Here is an 18,339-nt window from a genome sequence, read left to right as displayed (position 1 = left end):
CGGTATGGCAATGCTTGTGTAAAATGGGTTAGCAGCGCGGGGTTGGTGAGTTGGCGCGCCTTATCCATATTGCATTAGTTAGTGATGAATGGATGGGGGAAATTTCTCCCAATGGCCGAATGGAAATAATTTCCGCAGGATGGTAAAAAAAATAGAAGCGCACCAAATTTGAGAAGCTCCTTTGAAATGGGCCAAATGAATGGAGGTGGAAGTGAAAAACCTCCTTTCGCGTAAAACAGAGAGGAGGTTTTTTTTTTTTGGCAGCCTCTCCCCAATAGTTACCTTTTTTATCGTCACCATTGATTGGATTGCGAAGTGCTAAGCGGTGCTAAGCCGTTAAATGGTTTCCATGTGAGGGGAGGAACTGAAAGGGCGATTGGCCAACCGGAGCGCCAACCCATGTCTCATTTAAGGGTAAAGCAGCTGTTTGCTTTTACCCTGCGGAGATTCCGAATCAGTCGGGTGGGTAAGGTTTACCCGCCGTCAACCTCCTCGACATTTTTTCTTCCCATCAAACATCTGCGGATTGGCAAAGGAGGGCCAACGACATTCGGGGTGGGTCCAACGCGCATGGCACCTGGCGCACTATGATCGCGCCCAACTTCGCGTTTTTCCCCTTCGTTGGGAAAATGAGAAGGTGAATTACTTCTCACCCCCCTGGTAATTAACTACCATCGTGTGTGTTCGGTCAAATGTTGTTCCATCTGTGTGGGGGGAAGCCCCGTTGAGCGCACCTGTCCTCTGTGTGATTATGCCAGTTCAGCTCCACTCCCACTCCCCAGTCTATGGTGAGGCACTTCTCTCCTTTGGGGGAACAGGCTGGGCATCCGATAGGAGGGATGACTTAACTGTTCGAATAGTAACGAAGAGCTGTACAACGATTGGGCCTTCCCAAGTGTCCTCACACGTAGGGCTATCATAGGAGGTGGCGTGGGGGCGAAACTGCTCCCCCCTTGGGTGGAAGCGATCGCAGCAAAGGAGCTTTGCACAAGCGAAGCCAAAAGGGTAAACGGAGTTGCAGAGGCAGCGGCAGTTGCGGCGGTAGCAGCACTTTTTTTTTTTTTTTTTATCCCCTCTATGCGCACTGCCGAAGGGGCACACGCGACGTCACTGCATTTTATTTTGCCTACCACTTCCGCTGGAACCGCGTCGAGGAAAAAAGCATCCCAAAGGGTTTCTTCCAGTGTGGGAGTGACTAACCGTATAAGCTGCGCGTTCGTCCCACAAAAGGAGTAGAGTAGCTACTGTTTTGTTGATTATTTTATTTTATTTTATTGTTTTTTTTTTTTTTTTTTTTTCTGAATTTCCCCATTTGCCCGTTTGGTAGCCTCCTCTCCGCGAACAACATGAGCTTCACAATAGAGGAGGAGTACTACGTGCCCCCCGAGGTGCTCTTCAATGCCTTTACAGATGCCTACACGTTGACGAGGCTCTCCAGGGGTTCCCCCGCCGAGACGGTTAGCCAGATGGGGAGGAGGAGGAGGAGGAGGAGGAGGAGGAGGAGGAGGAGGAGGAGGAGGAGGAGGCGGAAGGGCTACAGGAAGCCCAGGGAAGCACTCGCATTCCCAGAGAGAGCATTACCACATGGGCAGCTTCCCTCATGTTGCTGCTCAGCTGAAGGGACACACACAACACGCAACGTTTTCTCTCTTTCCCGATTAACTTTTAGGATGCCAAGGTTGGGGGGAAGTTCTCCCTGTTCGCGGGGAGCGTTTACGGGGAGTTTGTCGAAATTGAAAAGCCAAAGAAAATTTTTCAAAAGTGGAGGTTCAGGGACTGGTGCGAGGATGACTACAGCACAGTGACGTTGGAGTTTAGGGCAGTGAAGGAAAACCACACGTTGCTTAAGCTGACGCAGGAAAGCATCCCCTCGAAGAATAAGTTTGACGAAGGTGGGTGAGCCCCCCGCGGAGACAGCGGGGTGGTCAGCACAGAGAGTGCCGAGTAGGCGGAATGCCCACCAGACTAGGGGAGTGGAATTCTCCAAAGTGTAGCGCCCTGCAGATCCATTTTTACTTGCCAATCTGCTGCCTCTCCCCTGGCCCAGAGCGCACTTAGTTAAGTAGCTTTCTCCGTTCGTATACCTCTTCCCCCATCCTTTAAACTCCCCGCAGGAGGCGTCCTGGAGCGATGCAGAAACGGATGGACCGAAAATTTACTGCACAACATAGAGGTGATACTGGGGTACCCGAAGAAGAAGTAGCCGCGGCGGTGGAGAGGCTGGCGTGGATGCGTTGGATTCTTCGATGCGTTCTCCGCCCTCCCCGTAGGACACACGAAAACGTTCCCATGGCGTGTGCAGCATCTGCATTGTGCGTCGTCTTCGCACGGCAGTGTTTTTTTTCTTTTTTTTTATATATTTTTTTTTTTTTTTTTTGACCCCTTCGAACGACGAACCGTTGTGGCCGCCATCACTTGGTGAGAGCCCACCAGGTAGATAGCCTGGTGGGCGATGAACCGTTTCCCCTTCTGTCTGCCCTGCTCAGAGGCTGAGGTTGCCGTTTGGGCCTCTTGGAGCGTGGCACCCCCGTGGAACGCCCGTGGAACGCTCGTAGCCGCTTTACCGCCCTACTGCTAAACCGGTTTGTTCTTTGGGATAGGCCCTCGGTGAGGCACTCCATTTGAACGGCATGGTCAGAAGGCACAACGCCTTTTCTCACCATCGGAAAGAGCGCACGACTGGAAGGCTCCATCGTGGGGGGCGTACCAATGTCCGCCGGCTGAACGGTTGAGCTACTTAAAAAAAAAGAAAAAATTCCCTCCTTTGCGCATACCTTTACGTCGTCACCTCTGCTGGGCAGCCTTTCAGATTTCGTAGCGGCGGCGAGGTGGAGGAGGGGCACCTCGCGTGTTCTCCCGTTTGAGTAGCGCAGCGTGAATTGGCCTAACGCAGCTCGGTTCGCTTAGCAGAACGTGGCTGAACGAAGCTTGCCTCGCTTAGCTTGCTTGGCTCTTTTTTTTTTTCTTTTTTTTTTTTTTTTCCCCCGGAGTAACCCGTGGCACCGCCTTACCCCCGCAACGGGGCAGTCACCACGATGTGACGGGTGACTGGAAGTAGCCTCATAAAGGAAAAAAAAAAAAAAAAAAAAAGAACCCACGAAGGGAAACAAATAGGAACAGCTGGCATAAGCGGAAAAACCACTAAGCTAACGGCTAGGCCTCCCGTTTTGGCAAAATAACAGTCGCGGGAAAAGCTGGTAGCGCCTTTTTTTTTTCCTCCCCAGTTCGCTGCTCCACCGTAGGAGGGGGGACGAAGGGGCAGCTTCATACAGCGGATGCGTAGGTGCGCGCGATCGAGAAGATCACCGTAGAGGAAATCTGCGGCGAGGCGGGTAACCGTTTGCGGCGCGACAGTGCACAAGTGGGAATCAGGCTGCTACCGCTTCGCCACCGCCGCTTTACCGCTAGCATGTCCATCCTGTGCACGATCAGCGGGCAGACGCCCGAGGAGCCCGTGGTGAGCAAAACGGGGTACGTCTTCGAAAAGCGGCTCATCGAAAAGCACATCCTCAACTACGGCATATGCCCGGTGAGCGGAGAGGTGCTAACGCTGCAGGATTTGTACCCTCTGAAGAATGAGCAGGTGGTGAAGCCGAGGCCCATCACGGCGAGCAGCATCCCAGGGCTGCTATCCATCCTGCAGACGGAATGGGACGCCATAATCTCGGAGATGTTCACCCTCAGGACGCACGTAAACGATATTAGAAACCAACTGACGCATAGTCTGTACCAGTACGACGCAGCAACGAGAGTGATCGCCAAGCTACTGAAGGAGAAAAATGATTACAAAGAGGAAGTAAAAAAACTGAGAAATCAAATCTTAAGCATCAAAAGTGGCAACGATTTGAACGAATTTGAAGTAGGGTTAAGTGAGGACCTACTGAATGAGATGCAGGAGGTTGCAAAAAATCTCTTGATGACCAGGAAGAAGAGGAACATAGAGCATGTTAGTTCAGCTGAGCAGTGGAAGGAGGTAACCAATACGAACGAATTTGATGTGCACTCAGCTGCCATCCCAGGAGTGACTTGTCTGTCCCTAGATATTAACGAATTGAAATACAGCTACTATGATGACCACAAGAACCACAGTTTTTTTTCCGGAGGGATGGATGGCAATGTGTATTACGTTTCCTTAGAGCAAAGTAAAGTGCTCGCCAAGTTACAAGGGCACTTAAAGAAGGTGACTGCCATTGTGGCTCACCCGAAGTACTCCCTATGTATATCCGGAGCAAACGATAAAACAGTCCGCATATGGAAAGGGGATGTAGAGACCAATGAATTTGCCACCGCACATGTTATAGCAAAACATAAGGATCAAATAACCTCCTTGGCCCTCCACCCAATGGAAAATTATTTTGTGAGCTCTTCTAAAGATAACGTTTGGATTTTAAACGACTTGGAGACGTCTAGGAGTATCAAAATTTGCAAGGACACCCCTAGTCCGTTCAGACAGCTAGCCATTCACCCAGATGGGATTATGCTTGGGATCGGCTGCGAAGATTCTAACATTCATATTTTTGATATGAAAAGCCAGGAGTACAAAGCTTCCCTTAGTGGCCACACGAGTCACGTCAGTTACATTTCGTTCAGTGAGAATGGGTACTACTTGGCATCCTGCTCAAAGGATAAGACGGTTAAGCTGTGGGACCTAAGAAAGGCACAGTGCTTTCAAACCATAGATGTGGAAGAACTCCCCAGGAGCATCTGCTTCGATTTCTCTGGGAAGTACCTTTCGCTCGCTGCTGGCAATGATGTGCACGTCTTCAACTTCGAGGCCAAGACCAAGGCCGTGCTCGTGAACACCCTCTCGGCGCACACGGACGCCGTCACGCAGACTTGCTTCGGCAGCCGCACGGCCTACCTCCTCTCCAGCTCGATGGACAAAACGGTCAAGGTGTGGAGTTAGCAAGAGAGGCGGTGAAGCGGCGAAGCGACGAAGCGGTGAAGCGGTGAAGCGATGACGCAGTGAATGGTAAGGACCCGCCGCGTCACCGCATCATCACATCAGCGCGCCGTCGCATCACCACGCGTACGAATTTTAAAACACCTCGCAGGGTGGGAAAAAAAAAAAAAAAAATGCAGCTTTTTCCCCGCGTGGGAAGCGGGATAGGCGTATCCATCTCCACCCCCCCGCCTGCATGCACGAACAGCTGGGGTACCCCCAAACGTACTTTTAAACGGTCACCATAATGAAGAGCCACTTTCCGCTGGCCCCTTTTGTCCCTCTCTCGTCGTCTCGTCGTCTCGTCGTCTCGTCGTCTCGTCGTCTCGTCGTCTCGTCGCTGCGTTTTTGCCACACCAGGCGGTTGCCCCTTCTCCCAATGTTACATCGTTGAATTTTTTTTTTTTTATTTTTTATTATTATTTTTTTTTTTTTTTATTTTTTTTTTTTTACCCCCCTTTTGTGTGTGCATAGAGAGGTACCCCGCTTTGCGGCAGATGGTGTGTGTCCACGTAACAGATGCGTATTGTACTTTCTGTGCAACTAGGAAGTCTTTTCTTTTCTTTTTTTTTTTTTTTTTTTACGTACCACATGAATGTTACTCCTTTTTGTCATTACAATTTATCGCTAAACGGGAAAACTGATGGGTTAATTTTTTTTTTTTTTCCCCATTTAAGTTTACCCCCCCGCGGCGGCGACCAACTTGGCAACGCATCGCGGGGAAAGAGCAAAATGGGAAAAAAAGCTACATTGGTGAAGCGGTTGGTGTAGCTGCTAAGCGGTTGGTGTAGCTGCTAAGCGGTTGGCGTAGCTGCTAAGCGGTTGGCGTAGCTGCTAAGCGGTTGGCGTAGCTGCTAAGCGGCTGACGACGCGGCTGCCCCTACGCGCGCACCATTTGGAGCAGAGGCGAAACTGAACTCCTGTGTGCCTCCACCTCGCGGTGCTTACGTAGTTACACCCCTTCTTATTCCATCTTTCAGCAGGGACTAACGTTTGGAGCATCCCCCCCGTCTCCCTGTTGCTTTTTCCCGCCTCGACAGGCATGTGTGCTAAAGCGGTGACGTGAGACCATGCAGGTAAGGAGCCCCCACACAAAGTAGACCACAGGGGTGAACCTGTCTGCCGTTTTCTGCACAGTTTTGAGGCGCCGGATGGTCGTTTCATCTTCGTTGTTTTGCCTGAACGTGTATGCAGAATGAGATTTTTTTTTTCCTTTTTCTAATTCTGCTCGCAATATGCGTTTCTTCCCAATTCGCTATGCGAAAAATTGCCTACTCGCACAAGTTGCTCGGCGAGTTGCTGTCCCTGAGGGGTTTCCACATGTTTCTGCCCAGCAAGCCAAAAAAGATAAAATAAAATAAAAAAAAAAAAAAAAAAAAAAAAAAGTTGTCCATTTCGCCTGAACAGTGCATATTTTACCTGCACAGTGCCAATTCCACCTGAATGACGCCCATTTCAAGAGAACGCTTCCCACCGTTCCGCTCCTTGTAGGCGCTTCCACGCGGGGACGAACGCGCGAAGTGCGCAGGCGAGGCGTGCCAACAGGTGGGTGCGCAGAAAAGGGGAGATTTGCCTGAACAGTGCAGGCGATGGGGCGCATATCGGAAATTGCCACAACGGGAAAATGTCACCATAATGGGAATTTTTCACAACAGCGCAAATTTGTCACCACTGCTGAGCGGCTACACCCACGTAAACACCCCCCACCACACACACACACTTTGCAGGCCATCGAAAACACGGCCTGCGACAGCGTCCAGGAATCCCTACATGACCCACACCATGACACGTACGAAGCGTACAATTCAAAATTTGCATGCGGCGTCAGGAAAGACGTTTTCCCCTACGAAAGCTTGTCCAACATTGAAGAGGGTAGCCACCGCGACGATAGACGGGGAAAAGCAAAGCTGACCGACGAACGCCAGATGGCCATGGAGAAGGAGCTCATTTTTCAAAACGAAGTGCTGCGGAATGTGCTCAAGAGCTCCCAAGACGTGAAGGAGATGCAGAGGGAGCTGTTCTACGTGGATGAGCGCGACTTCGTGCCGGTGATTCCCCCGGCGCAGGGGCAGAGCGCGTACTCCCTCAGGCGGGACTATCCCCCGCGGGGCGGCGAAGCGGAGGATGAAGCGGGGGGAGAAGCGGGAGACAAACCGGGGGACAACCTCGAAGGGCATCCCGCTTCCCAGTATGGCGGCCGTATGACCATACGGCATGGAGGAGACCACCAAAGCGCAGAGTGCAGCTCGCCCAGCGGTAAGGGGCTAAAAGGACCCCTCGAAGCGAAGACAAACATGCACCCCCCCAGGATAGGCGAAATCAAAGTGAACATAGATGACATAAAGAAAGGCCTACTGAGTTACTACTCCAACATTTATTCCTTGGATCACTACGATATAGAGGAACGAATTAACATATTGAAGTATGGTGAGAAAAATATTTCTGAACATGTTCAGGCGAATTGTCGCTACAAAAAGAGGGAGCTGCCCCGAAGGCCCCCTTTTGTGCGTTACAATGACGAGTTGGACACCCCTAATTCGGTTGCTCACCAGAGTATGTTGCCTGAGTATTACTACGCGGAGGGGGTTGGTCTCTCCAGGGATGGGAGGGAGAGGTCCCACTTGGGCAGCACCCACCAAATGGAAGAAACGAAGGCCTTCCAAAGTGAATTCGACCACGTCGGGCAGATCTCCGAGCTGCTCAGCAGCCTGAAGAACAAATGCGCCGACGCGAACTTCAAGGCGCAGAGCCTCACCTCCAAGTTTGACCGAAAGTACGAGAACCCGGACAGCCGCTTCTGGCTCCACGACTTGGTTCCCATGGTAGGAGAGTTGGGGAGCGGTCAGCGGCTAGCGGTCAGCGCCTAGGCGGCCCGTCCGCACATTCATCCGCCAACCGCTACCCTCTAACCGCTACCCTCTAACCGCTACCCTCTAACCGATGACCACGCCTTTTCCCCCCCGCGCAGCACCTTAGAAAGCCGGCGCTCCACAACGAAGACGGAATCAGGAGCCACCTGGTGGTGACCTACTCCCAGCTGTACAACGAAGCAATGCTAAACAAAAAGAAGATCGCGGCGCTGGAGAAGAAGCTGCACATACTGAAGCTACGGGCGAACCTCCCCAGGGGGGGCTACCGGATGGAGACGCGAAACGCGCTCTGAGTGAACCCAGCAGGGAGGGGGCACCTCCCTGTTGAGGAGCATCCTCGAGGGGCAGCCTCCACTTTGCCTTGCACCATTGAGGGACAATAGGTGCCATCCGCAGAGCTGCTGTATTATCTCCTTTTTTTCTTTTTTTCCCTTTTTGCACCAACAATTAAAGCTGCTCAGAAGGAGCAACCGCGTCGGCTATCACGCAGTTGTTGCTTCCCAAAGTGGGGGGACGCAAAAAGGCCACGCGCCCCCTTCCATAGGAAGAAATTTCTGGGGAGGTGTGTGAAGCTACACAGATATGTGCGCCTCGTTAGGGATTTTTTTTTTCTTTTTTTATTCGCGACAAGTGGGAAGCTGCACCGGGTTGGAAAGAAAAAAAAGCCGTTCGGTGGAGGGTGGTCCCCCCATTTAACGCTTCACAATGGTGGAAGTGCCCCATTTAAGGGGAGCCAACCCCGGGGACGCTTCACACAGGTGTGCGGTGCAGCGAAACGTTTCATGCAGGGTAAAGTTATTTTCACTCGGCCGCTGTGGGAGGAGGCACCGCTTCGATAATTGCAAAACGGGTGATGCTCACCGAGGGGAGGAGAAGGAACGAACTCTCAGAGGGTAAAGTGAACGTGCAAAGGGAAGGGTAACGCCTCCCCCTATAGGTCTCTCTTAACGAAAGGGCTGAGCACCAACGAGGGTAGCTTATCATTGAACGTACCTTTTTTTTCCCCTTTTTTTCCTTTTTTTTTTTCCTTTTTTTTTTTCCTTTTTTTTGCCTCGTTCCTCTTCCCATTATGAACGCGGTGGGGCTTTTAATCGGCGCAGCTGCCAGGAGCTGCTGCTGGGCGGCCCCCCCAGGGCAGAGGAGGCACAAGAGCCACCTCAACTCGGTCTCCATTTTGCAGCAATTTTACAACCGACTGCCCATTCGGAAGAGGTACATAAAGGCGATCAAGAAGGGCACGCTGGTCTGGGACAAGGGGCAGGTGGGGCAGCCGAGGTGGCGCAATACTACTTTGCCGCTTACAGCTCACCACTCACCGTTTACCGCCCCCCCACCGCCTTACACAGGTGAAAATCCCGCCGCTCAAAATCGAAGGGTACGACCCGCCCAAGAAGTGCCTCTCTCCGCTCGTCAAGAACAGGAACAACCAGTACCGCGGGAGCTTCCTGAATTTGAGGGCCCACCGGGTGGAGTTCCAGGACTGACCGTTGTACGCGGCGTGAAGGGAAGGAAGGGAAGTGAAGGGAAGAGAAGTTATGTTTCGCCTTGCCTTGTGATGCGTTGCGCTGCCTTGCCACGCGACGTGTGTGGGTTGCCCCCCGGAGCACACGCCCCACCGCTGCTTCTTCACAAAAATGGAAAGCTCCTCACCCAAGTTGGCAAAAGGAATTCCCCCCGAGGGGTAAACCTCCACATTGACGAGGCTGCGAAGGGACGAATCGGATTGGACTGCGCCGGGGCGCCTGAACAGGTTCGCCGCTTGATCAACTCGCAGTTTACGGGGCGGTTAAGGAAGCCACGCCGCGGCCATCTCGTGGGAAAAAAAAAAAAAAAAAAATCCGACGCGGGTAGGCAGCCTGTGCTGGCTACGCTGCCGTGGGGAAACACAAAAACAAGGAGGTGAGCGTGGTGGTGGCGGTGAAAGCGGCGAACGAGGCGGCCACGCCCAACTGCACCCGCGTTCGCCCCCTTCGCCGCTCCACCGCTTCCCCCCTCACAGCGTGTAGCGCAGCTCGTCGCGCGCGAAGTTGCTGTCGGCGAGGCGCTCGAAGGGGGGGTAGACCGGGACGAGGCTGTCCTGGTGGCCGATATAAACGTTGTTATAAATTTTCCAATAAATTTCGCGCACCTTCCTGGAGGGGTGGAAGATGCCCTGCACGAGGTACTGGAAGATGATGGCTGGCCCGAGGGCCACCCTGAACCCATCGATGGAGTCAATGACGGCTTGTATCAGATGGGGAGAGGTTTCAAAAATATTTGGCCACACGTAGTTGAGCAGATGGATGAGTGCGTCCTCTCTGTTGAGTCCAAAGCAGCCTAGTGCTAAGTGCTTGCAAGCCCAGGTGGCAATCTGTCTGTGCACTAGGTCTCTGTCCATGAGGGCGTGTTCCAGTAGGGGCACCACTGCGTACACGTAATCCTTGGCTATCTCCCCGATGTACTCAAACATAAAGGAGAGCGCTTTCAACACGCCATTCTGCACATTGAGGTCTTGCGTTCTATATTCATTCATCAGAGCTGCTAGGACGGAGTAGGGGAGACATGTGTCCGCGACTATCGCGATGGCAACGGTGGTGCACACTCTTAGTTGTCTCTCCTGGACACGTAAATTGTTCAGTAGAACTGTTAACACTTCGAAGGGTCCGATCGTCCTGGCGATGTAGCCAAACGTCTGGATAGTTGCTCTCCTGATTAGTTTCTTATTCGATTTTAATAATTCAATTAGGTCGAAGCAGATGCGGTCCCATTCCTTGGGAGAGACTAAGTCTCCTCCTTTGTCTGCAATGATGCCAATCAAGTCGATGACATTTTCTTGCACCTTCTCATGACGATTCTTCAAAATGGGAGTTACCCTCGGGAGGAGGTCCTTTATCGGTGGAGTCATGTTCTGCACGCCCAAAACGACTACAATGGATTTCAACGCGCCGATGATGTTCCCTAACACTTCTGGGTACTCCTCCCCCAGGTACTCATACAGGTAGAGAGCTAGATGGCCCAACATTTGGTGCTCCTCACAGAGGTGCATCAGGTTGGCAATTCTGGCGATGAGCTCTGCACTCTGCTGTCTAATTTTGGGAAGAGGCGTATTCAGTCTCCACCGGATGATCCCCGCGATTTGGGGCAGATACGGCTTCATCCGAATCTGCAGCTTATTCACAATGGCGTCAAACGAGTTCAGCAAAACGTAGTAATCTTCCGAGGCCTGCTCCTGAAAGGCGTAGAGAATCCCATCGATCAGCTGCTCCTCTAACGTCTGGTCTATGTCATCAACCCCCTGGTTGTTTACGATACTCTGGATGGTCTGCATGACCATTTTCCTAAACTGCTCAGAGGGGTCCTTCAAGTCGTCCACGATCCTCGCAATGACCACTGCTCCTCCTATTTTGTTGGAAATCTCCACCGTCGTTTCGACTATCAGATGCAGATTCCGCTTATCATGGCTACTTCTTAGAACCCAAAATTTCTCAAAAAATGGGTTCACCACTTCTTGGTTGATGTAATCCCTTTCGATGCCCTCCGTTTGGATGCACTGCTTGACGCACTTTAGAACCACTTTTTTCATTTCCTCATCTGGGGAGTTGAACTCATTTATGAGGATCACCATCACCTCCCTCGTGTAGTAACTCGCATGGTAGGGGTCCATCAGCGGGATGATCAACCCGATGGCTTTTAAAAACGCTGCCAAGACTTTACCCCTGTGTTCTGTGATGCCCTTCCAAAGAGGTCTCAGCACCGAGTCAAACGCTTCAATTCCATACGGTGCCGCTGCTTCTGCTAACGCGGCTATGGCGAGCGCAGTGATGGTCTTCACCTTCTGCTGCTCGTCATGCAACCCATGTGCTACGATCGAAACGAGCTGCCTCAGGTGAGGCAACACAGCACAACCCATCAGGATGGCAATCTGCTGCACAATCTTTATCCCTGTGTGTCTGGCCTCCCAATTCTTCTTAGATTGACAGACAGCCTTCAGAAATAAAATCAAAGAGGGAATGCCCAGCGCCGACGCGACTACAGCGAACGCTCTTGCGGTGGTATTCCTAACGTACTCATCCGGGTGATCTATATCTGGCCTCATAATTCCAATCATCGTGGCTAGCCCCGCTGCTTTGGCTAAGTTACTTATAATTTCTCTCCCCTCCACTCGGGCGTAGTAATCCTCATCTATTAGCAACGGTTCGATGACCACCAGAATTTTATGAACATACGGTCTGACTAGGTCATCCAGTTTGAACAGAATCCGGTCGATCACTTTCACGAGGAGATGTCTCTCCTGGTCTTCCAATGTATTATGCATCATTAGGGGGAGAATCAAATTGAATAGCGTTTCTGGGCCTAGTTCCTTCACCTTATCTGTGATGGCCCGGAGAGCTGTCCTTCTAACAGAAGGGGTGCCATTCTTTATCTTCAGAAGAAGAATCATGAGCTTCCTCTCCTTCAACTCATCCTGGGATAGGTCACTCTCGTCGACTGTTTGGAAGAGCTTACTGAAGTATATGAAGTCTTCACTTTTGAGCTGAACATATTTTAACTCGCTTAACAACTGTGGGTTGGTAATTTCTAGCTGTCTACTCTGTAGGAGAGTCTGTGCGTCCCCTCCCCCCTCTGCGTCCTTCAGCTGCGTTGCCGTCGCGGTGGGGAGTTCGTAGAAGGGCGTCCCGCTAAGCAGAGTGCCATCCATCCTGCTGTTATTTGCATACAGGGTTTGCAACCCTCCTGGGGGGTGCTCACCCGTTTTGTCCCCCTGCAGAGAGGTGGCCACTCCAGTGGCTCCACTTCCCACCAGAAGGGGAGTCCCCGCCGCGCTCGCCACGGTCTTAAAAAACGCTTTTAACTTATTCCTCCTTATCGCCTCGTACTCCTCTGGGGGCTGCACAATTTCATACCCTTCGGAGGGGAGCAGCTCGTCCAGGTCCTCATCCGTTAGAGGCCTGTTTCGGATCTCCATTTCGTTTTTTATTTTCATTCTTATTATAGAGTCCGTAGCCAGGGAAGCCACTCCCGGGGTCATCATCGGCGTGAACATTGCCGGGGCGTTGCCCAACTGGTTCACCACGTAGGGCGTGTTGACGAAGTTGCCACTTCCCGGCACGAGGTAGGGCGTTTTGAGCAGGCCGCCGGGGGTCGCCCCGCCAGCCGCCATCCCGCCAGCAGCCATCCCGCCAAGGGCCACCCCTCCAGCGGCTACCACTCTGGGCGTTTTCATCAGGTCACTCTGGGCGAGCCCATCCGCCGCCGACGCGGTGGTCCCCTCGCCGACTTTGTCCCACCTGGAGATTTTCTTCCTCTTCACTGCACCCCCGTCGTTCAGGACGAGCGGCGTGTCCACCCACTTGGCCGGGGCGGGCGTAGGCATGTTGCCAAAGCTGGTGGACTTGCTCTCCTCTTCGGATAAGACGTCCCACTTACTTTTGCCCTGCTCCTTTTTTACCCCTTCGTTTGCTCTGCTTGACGTGGCAACCTCGCCAGACTCCCTCCCCGCGCCGTCGCCTTCCGCAACCCCCCACCTCATCTTTCTATTCCCCCCCGCGTCAGCCTCCTTGGCAGCCCCCTTCGCAGCACTGCTGGAAGCGCTACTGGCGAGCTTCCTCTTGTGGCTCTCATTGTTAATACCCATCATCACATCTGCGTAGGTTCTCTCCCCGGGGGAGGGGCTCTTCTCTCCGAAGGGGTCGGCCCTCCCAGGAGATAACATGTAGTCGTATTTCCTCCGCTGAAATTCATTTTCTCTCCTTTTAATGGATTTATCTTTTACCAACCCGAGGGCTTCATCATCAAGGTGGTCATTGTTCAGGTCGTTTTGCACCACTTCATCCTTCAGGGTGCCCACGTTTATGTGGTTCCGTCGGGCTCCGCTGACAGGGGCGACTGTGCCGACTGGGCCACTTCCCACCCGGTTCGCCGAGTCCTCCTCCTCCAGGTGGGTCTCTATCTCCAGGTCGTACTGCACTTCCCCGCCCAGGCGGCCCCATCCGTGGGCCCCTCCGAGAGTCCCTCCGTTCATTTCTTCGTGGCCGTAGTTGTGCTTCTTGCCCCCCTCCCGTTTCCCCGCATCGTACTCGCTGCGCTTCGCCCCCATTGGGTGCGTCTCGGTGGAGCGGCGAGGAGTGATTGTTACAGTGAAGTGGGGAGTAGCGACTTCCACAGTGGAGCGGGGAGTAGCGATTTCCCCAGTGAATCGACGAGGCGCGACTACCACGGAGTCCTCAACGCGGCAGGGGAAAGAGGAACATATACGTGGCTCCCATGCGCCGCGCCGCCTGCTGGAAGATGCTCACACAAATGGGCCGTTAAAGAATGCGGCCATACGCAAAGGAGCTGGTTTGGGATACCTCCTCTTTCGCGCAACTTGACATATCATCATGCAGCGCCAAGCTAATTCGCGCTTGCACTGCTCATCTGAGAGGAAAACACAAAATGGATGGAAGCGCCAAGCAAGGTTGCAAGAATGTTTATGCGGCGTGTTATATTGGTATTCCTCCAATTTGTGGAAAGTAACCCAAAAAAAAAAAAAAAAAACTCCAAAATGGCGTTAACGTGTTGGCACTTGTAAAAAAAAAAAAAAAAAAAATAAGGCACTAAAAATGTATGAACTGTTCAGGCAAAAAGAGAAAAAAAACGTCAAAAAGGAAAAAAAAAAAAAACTTCAAAAAAGCTACACAAAAGTGTTCATCAAAAAATTCGCCAACAATTTCGCCAAAACTTCGCCAAACTTTCGGCATAACCCCGCCAAATCCTTAAACACATGATGGTATCCCCCAAGGACGGAAACGTACCTTCTGTGGGGATGTAGGAACATTGCGCAAAAAGTAATTTTGCACAGGTTAGCCAAGTCGATACACGTCACACCACTCCGCTGTGAAGAGGAGCTTTCCCCGTAGAGCGGCGCGCCACAGATTTAGGAGAAGAAACAGCTGCGAGTGGCACTTCCCCGTCCTCCATAACCGCGGTGTTTAATTCGCGACAGTGTGTCAACCTTGGTGAGTGAAAAGTCGCACCAGAGGGAGAGACAAGTTAGGTAGCTATTTTTTTTTTTTTTTTTTTAATGCGTGTTACCCACGTGTGTGATGGGAGGAGGGTCAAGGGAACTCCGCGTTGGGGATGCGTCCCAATGTGAACCCAGCGACTGCGCTCACCCCTTTATGCTTCCTCCCTTTTGTGATGGAGCGGCCAAATGGGGAGGCAACACATCGCGCAACACATCATTTCTTTTCTCCCCCGTCCCTCCTATGTATAGACCACTCGGAAGAGAATAGCAACCGGCTGACACATTCATTCATCGAGTAATCCTCACAAGAGCGGCCGTAGCCCACGAGGGGGCAAAACAGAAGAGCGGCTTTTCCAGCAAGTGGAAGGTGAGCCTTATATTTGAAGTCCCCCTGGGGAACAGAACAGAGCTCGCTCAGCCGCTTCGCTTCAGCCGCTTCGCCTCAACCGCCTCGCTTCTGCCTCCTCGCTTCTGCCGCCTCGCCCCCCACCAAAATGATCGTGAAGGTGTTCGACCACATCTACATCAGCAACGTGTATAATGCAAACGACATTTACCACCTGATCAATTTAAACATCGGGGGGGTCCTGACGTGCTTCCGGTGCATGAGCATCGAGTGGTGCCACCACGACCCCAAGGAGAACCGAAAGGTTTTCTATAAAGATAAGTTCCTAAGCTGCAAGGGGGAGTTCTTGAGGGACCCCGGGGGGAGGGACTCCCCTTTGCCACTATGCCACGGCGGTTTAGCAGCGGGAAAGGGGTCCCAGTTGGCCTCAAAATTGATCCCGTCTAGCGGCAGTGCAGGGGAGAAACCCCCCGAGGGAGGAGACACCTCTTCAGATGGTGCAACGGAACACAGCGAGGGGGACCTCTTTGCAAAACCATATGCACACTACGATTATGTGATTTACCCCCTCGAAATTGTTAAGAAGAAAATTTCCAAGGAGACCATCGATGACTACGTAAAAGCGATGGTGCAGTTGAAGGACGACGTGGAGGTGAATTGCGTCCCCGTGGTGGGGAGCGAAGCGTCAGCATCGGCAGACGAGGAGGTGGGGAAGTACCAAGGTGACGTGGTAGACGCGTCGCAGAGCAGCGGGGGAGAGGAGAGCCGAGCGAGACGGAGAAGCAGCAGCTTGGCAGACGAGCAAACTGTGCCGGACAGGACCACTCACAGGTATGGCAGTAGTAATAGTAGTGGAAATGGTGCGAAGGAGGGGGTCTCCAGAAGTGCCGAACATTTAAACGTGGCTAGCCAACATGATGGGGGGGTGCCCCCTGTCCCCTCTGCTATTTCTCCTGGTGACCCCTCTGTTACTTCTCCGGGTGACCCCCCCGAGATGACCCCCCTGAAGGGACTGCCAACGCAGCGAACCACTCAGACGGTGTGCGAATTGAACCAAATCCTGAGGGATGGAAAGAATAAAAACGTGCCGTCTAGTAATATTTACCAAATGAAACACATGTATTTGGATATCCTAGATACTTTTGATGAGAATATCCTGAAGCATGTAGACCAGGCACATGCCTTCATCGATGACGTGATTAGGAGCGACAAGAATGTGCTGGTGCATTGCATGGCGGGGATTTCACGCTGCTCTTCTATTATCCTCTCCTACATTTCGAAGAAGAATGGAAAGGGTATTGCCCAGAACTTTGCCATTCTAAAGGACCGCTACCCGTTCGCCCACCCAAACGAAGGCTTCTACAGGCAGCTGCTGCTCTACGAGCGGATGAACTACACCTTAGATGTAACCTTGAGAGGAGATGAATAGGGGGGGAGAGACTCCCCGGGCTGCGGCGGCAGTAGCGGTGGCGGTAGCGTAGCGGTAGCGGCGAGGGTCTGAGTGGAAGAAATGCACGCGCATGCATGTGCACATGTGTGCCTATGCTTGTTCCCATTCGCGTGCCCACGTTTGCACCATAGCTTAGCTGCCCCTCCCCCTTTTTTGATTTTTTTTTTTTCATTTTTTCCCCTCCCCACCCGCGCTCCTTCGCAACAACGCTTCGGCGATAGGGATGAGGGTGGCCCTGCTCCGACCTCCTAACGAGCGGTAGTTGATTGGCCCGCCTTAACTTGAGTGACGTGTCCTGCACGTTGCCGCGGATGTAGCATCGCCTACACAGAGTTAACCACACAACGTCGCGTATGCGTCTCACACACAGAGTTAACCACACAACGTCTCCCACACAACACCTCTTACTCGTCTGTTACACATCTTGGGCGCCCCCTGTTCTCCTTCCCCCCCAAAGGGACGCAGCGAATACCACCGCGCCTATGAAGAGATAACGCGCGACCGGGGTGCCCTGGAGCGGCTGAAGTGCCTGAACCTTAAAAATGAGCCGGACGCGACGTACAAGTTTAGATGCAAGTAAGGCGGTGAGCGGTTGGTGAGCGGTTGGCGCGTTTACCACGTTTGCCGGTTGCACGACGGGTGTGTTTGTGTGAGTCGCCACTGCACCGCTAAATCACCGCTGCCCCTTCGCAGGCTCTGCAGGTTTACCCTCTTCAACGACAACGACGTCATTCAGCACCAGCTGGACAAATTCAAGATAAAGAAGAAGGTGACCCTCGGAGAAGCGGCAAGAGGGGGGGTGATGCCGTCTCCCTCCCCAGGTGCTCTCACTGTTGAGCGGTTGGGGGGCACCACCCCCGGTGGTCGTCCTCATCACACCTGTTGCCTTCCCCCCACGTCTACACTTTGCACCGCCACCCCCTCCGCAGTACGGCCACTCATGCACAAGCATCTTCATCGAGAAGAAGGAGTGGCTCCTCACGGAGCAGAAAATGAAGGGCGTCTTGACGTGTCCAAACAGAAGTGTAATTCAGGCGCGCCGCTTCTCCGCGGTGGGGAGCGGTTCCACTAGTCGCACGTGGTGTGGTCCGCCGACTGAGGTGGCCGTCCGGCCAGTCACTCCATCTGCAGTCACTCCATTAGCAGTCACTCCATCTGCAGTCACTCCATTAGCAGTCACTCCATCTGCAGTCCCGCCGCGTATTCACTCCACCGCTCCCCCCCCAGTGCAGCGCAAAACTAGGCAAGTGGTCCTGGACGGGGATCTGCTGCTCGTGTGGCTACTTACAAACTCCTGCCTTCATGGTTCGTCTGCAGCGTGAGAGCGGCTCTGTGCCTGCGCGTTCGAGGGGTGGGGGAGGCCCACCTAACTCCACCCCGGTGTAGTAAAAGAAGAGGAAGAAAAAGAAGAGGAATGATCTCCCCCTCTTCGCAAAACAATGCATGTGCTTCTGCTGCCCCCCTCCCGTTTAGATAAACGCGTCCAACGTCGACCGCATGAAGATTAACCCCGACTGAGGGCAACCGATGTGCCCACTGAAGAGGCATGACTGTGTAGGCGGCCGATGTGCCCACTTGAAGAGGCATGACTGTGTAGGCAGCTGACCGAGGGAGGGATCCCCACCTGTTTGATTAATAACATGTATAGTAATTTTTTTTTTTTTTTTTCTTTTTGGAGGACTCACTTGGGGGGGTTCTCCCTCTAATAGAACACACATTAGCGTTATGCAAAAGAGAAAAAAAAAA

The 18,339-nt window shown here is 52.7% G+C and overlaps 6 protein-coding genes across 6 annotated transcripts, besides 12 other annotated features; 5 read left to right on the top strand and 1 right to left on the bottom strand.

Moving 5' to 3' along the window:
• Positions 1-826: 826 nt before the first annotated feature.
• Positions 827-846: a microsatellite.
• Positions 847-1,298: 452 nt separating this feature from the next.
• On the top strand, positions 1,299-2,360 carry PVX_119540 (hypothetical protein, conserved). Its single transcript, XM_001613055.1, has 3 exons — positions 1,299-1,457; positions 1,670-1,892; positions 2,115-2,360. Exons 1-3 carry the CDS (start codon positions 1,347-1,349, stop codon positions 2,201-2,203), a joined length of 423 nt encoding a protein of 140 aa, XP_001613105.1. The 5' UTR covers positions 1,299-1,346; the 3' UTR covers positions 2,204-2,360.
• A 696-nt stretch (positions 2,361-3,056) lies between these two features.
• Positions 3,057-3,101: a microsatellite.
• Positions 3,101-4,906, top strand: PVX_119545 (WD domain, G-beta repeat domain containing protein; the record flags this gene model as incomplete). Its single annotated transcript, XM_001613056.1, has 1 exon — positions 3,101-4,906. Exon 1 carries the CDS (start codon positions 3,410-3,412, stop codon positions 4,904-4,906), a length of 1,497 nt encoding a protein of 498 aa, XP_001613106.1. The 5' UTR covers positions 3,101-3,409.
• Positions 4,711-4,733: a microsatellite.
• Positions 4,789-4,818: a microsatellite.
• Positions 4,907-5,552: 646 nt separating the features above from the next.
• PVX_119550 (hypothetical protein, conserved) lies at positions 5,553-8,105 on the top strand (the record flags this gene model as incomplete). The annotated part of the gene is made up of 4 exons (XM_001613057.1): positions 5,553-5,703; positions 5,762-6,264; positions 6,670-7,764; positions 7,911-8,105. Exons 2-4 carry the CDS (start codon positions 6,178-6,180, stop codon positions 8,103-8,105), a joined length of 1,377 nt encoding a protein of 458 aa, XP_001613107.1. The 5' UTR covers positions 5,553-5,703; positions 5,762-6,177.
• Positions 6,002-6,033: a microsatellite.
• Positions 6,445-6,466: a microsatellite.
• Positions 7,040-7,127: a microsatellite.
• Positions 8,106-8,881: 776 nt separating the features above from the next.
• On the top strand, positions 8,882-9,296 carry PVX_119555 (hypothetical protein, conserved; the record flags this gene model as incomplete). The annotated part of the gene is made up of 2 exons (XM_001613058.1): positions 8,882-9,073; positions 9,159-9,296. The coding sequence occupies 2 exons, from the start codon at positions 8,882-8,884 to the stop codon at positions 9,294-9,296; spliced, it is 330 nt and encodes a 109-aa protein (XP_001613108.1).
• Positions 9,297-9,805: 509 nt separating this feature from the next.
• On the bottom strand, positions 9,806-13,888 carry PVX_119560 (splicing factor 3B subunit 1, putative; the record flags this gene model as incomplete). The annotated part of the gene is made up of 1 exon (XM_001613059.1): positions 9,806-13,888. The coding sequence occupies one exon, from the start codon at positions 13,886-13,888 to the stop codon at positions 9,806-9,808; it is 4,083 nt and encodes a 1,360-aa protein (XP_001613109.1).
• Positions 12,670-12,697: a microsatellite.
• Positions 12,760-12,790: a microsatellite.
• A 638-nt stretch (positions 13,889-14,526) lies between the features above and the next one.
• Positions 14,527-14,551: a microsatellite.
• An 83-nt stretch (positions 14,552-14,634) lies between these two features.
• Positions 14,635-14,694: a microsatellite.
• Positions 14,695-15,291: 597 nt separating this feature from the next.
• Positions 15,292-18,111, top strand: PVX_119565 (dual-specificity protein phosphatase, putative; the record flags this gene model as incomplete). Its single annotated transcript, XM_001613060.1, has 6 exons — positions 15,292-16,548; positions 17,051-17,169; positions 17,287-17,362; positions 17,523-17,618; positions 17,821-17,898; positions 18,067-18,111. 6 exons carry the CDS (start codon positions 15,292-15,294, stop codon positions 18,109-18,111), a joined length of 1,671 nt encoding a protein of 556 aa, XP_001613110.1.
• Positions 18,112-18,196: 85 nt separating this feature from the next.
• Positions 18,197-18,278: a microsatellite.
• The last annotated feature ends 61 nt before the right edge of the window (positions 18,279-18,339 follow it).

The sequence above is a fragment of the Plasmodium vivax genome, chromosome 8, assembly GCF_000002415.2.
Source record: "Plasmodium vivax chromosome 8, whole genome shotgun sequence".
In the NCBI taxonomy this organism is placed as follows: domain Eukaryota; phylum Apicomplexa; class Aconoidasida; order Haemosporida; family Plasmodiidae; genus Plasmodium; species Plasmodium vivax.
The sequence above is the reverse complement of the archived record's forward strand: the minus strand, read 5'-3'. Positions and strand labels throughout refer to the sequence as shown.

Coding starts and splice junctions, on each gene's coding strand:
- PVX_119540 (XM_001613055.1), top strand. CDS start 1,347: ATGAGCTTCACAATAGAGGAGGAGTACTACGTGCCCCCCGAGGTGCTC. Junction 1,458..1,669: donor GGGGTTCCCCCGCCGAGACG/GTTAGCCAGATG, acceptor ATTAACTTTTAG/GATGCCAAGGTTGGGGGGAA. Junction 1,893..2,114: donor GAAGAATAAGTTTGACGAAG/GTGGGTGAGCCC, acceptor AACTCCCCGCAG/GAGGCGTCCTGGAGCGATGC.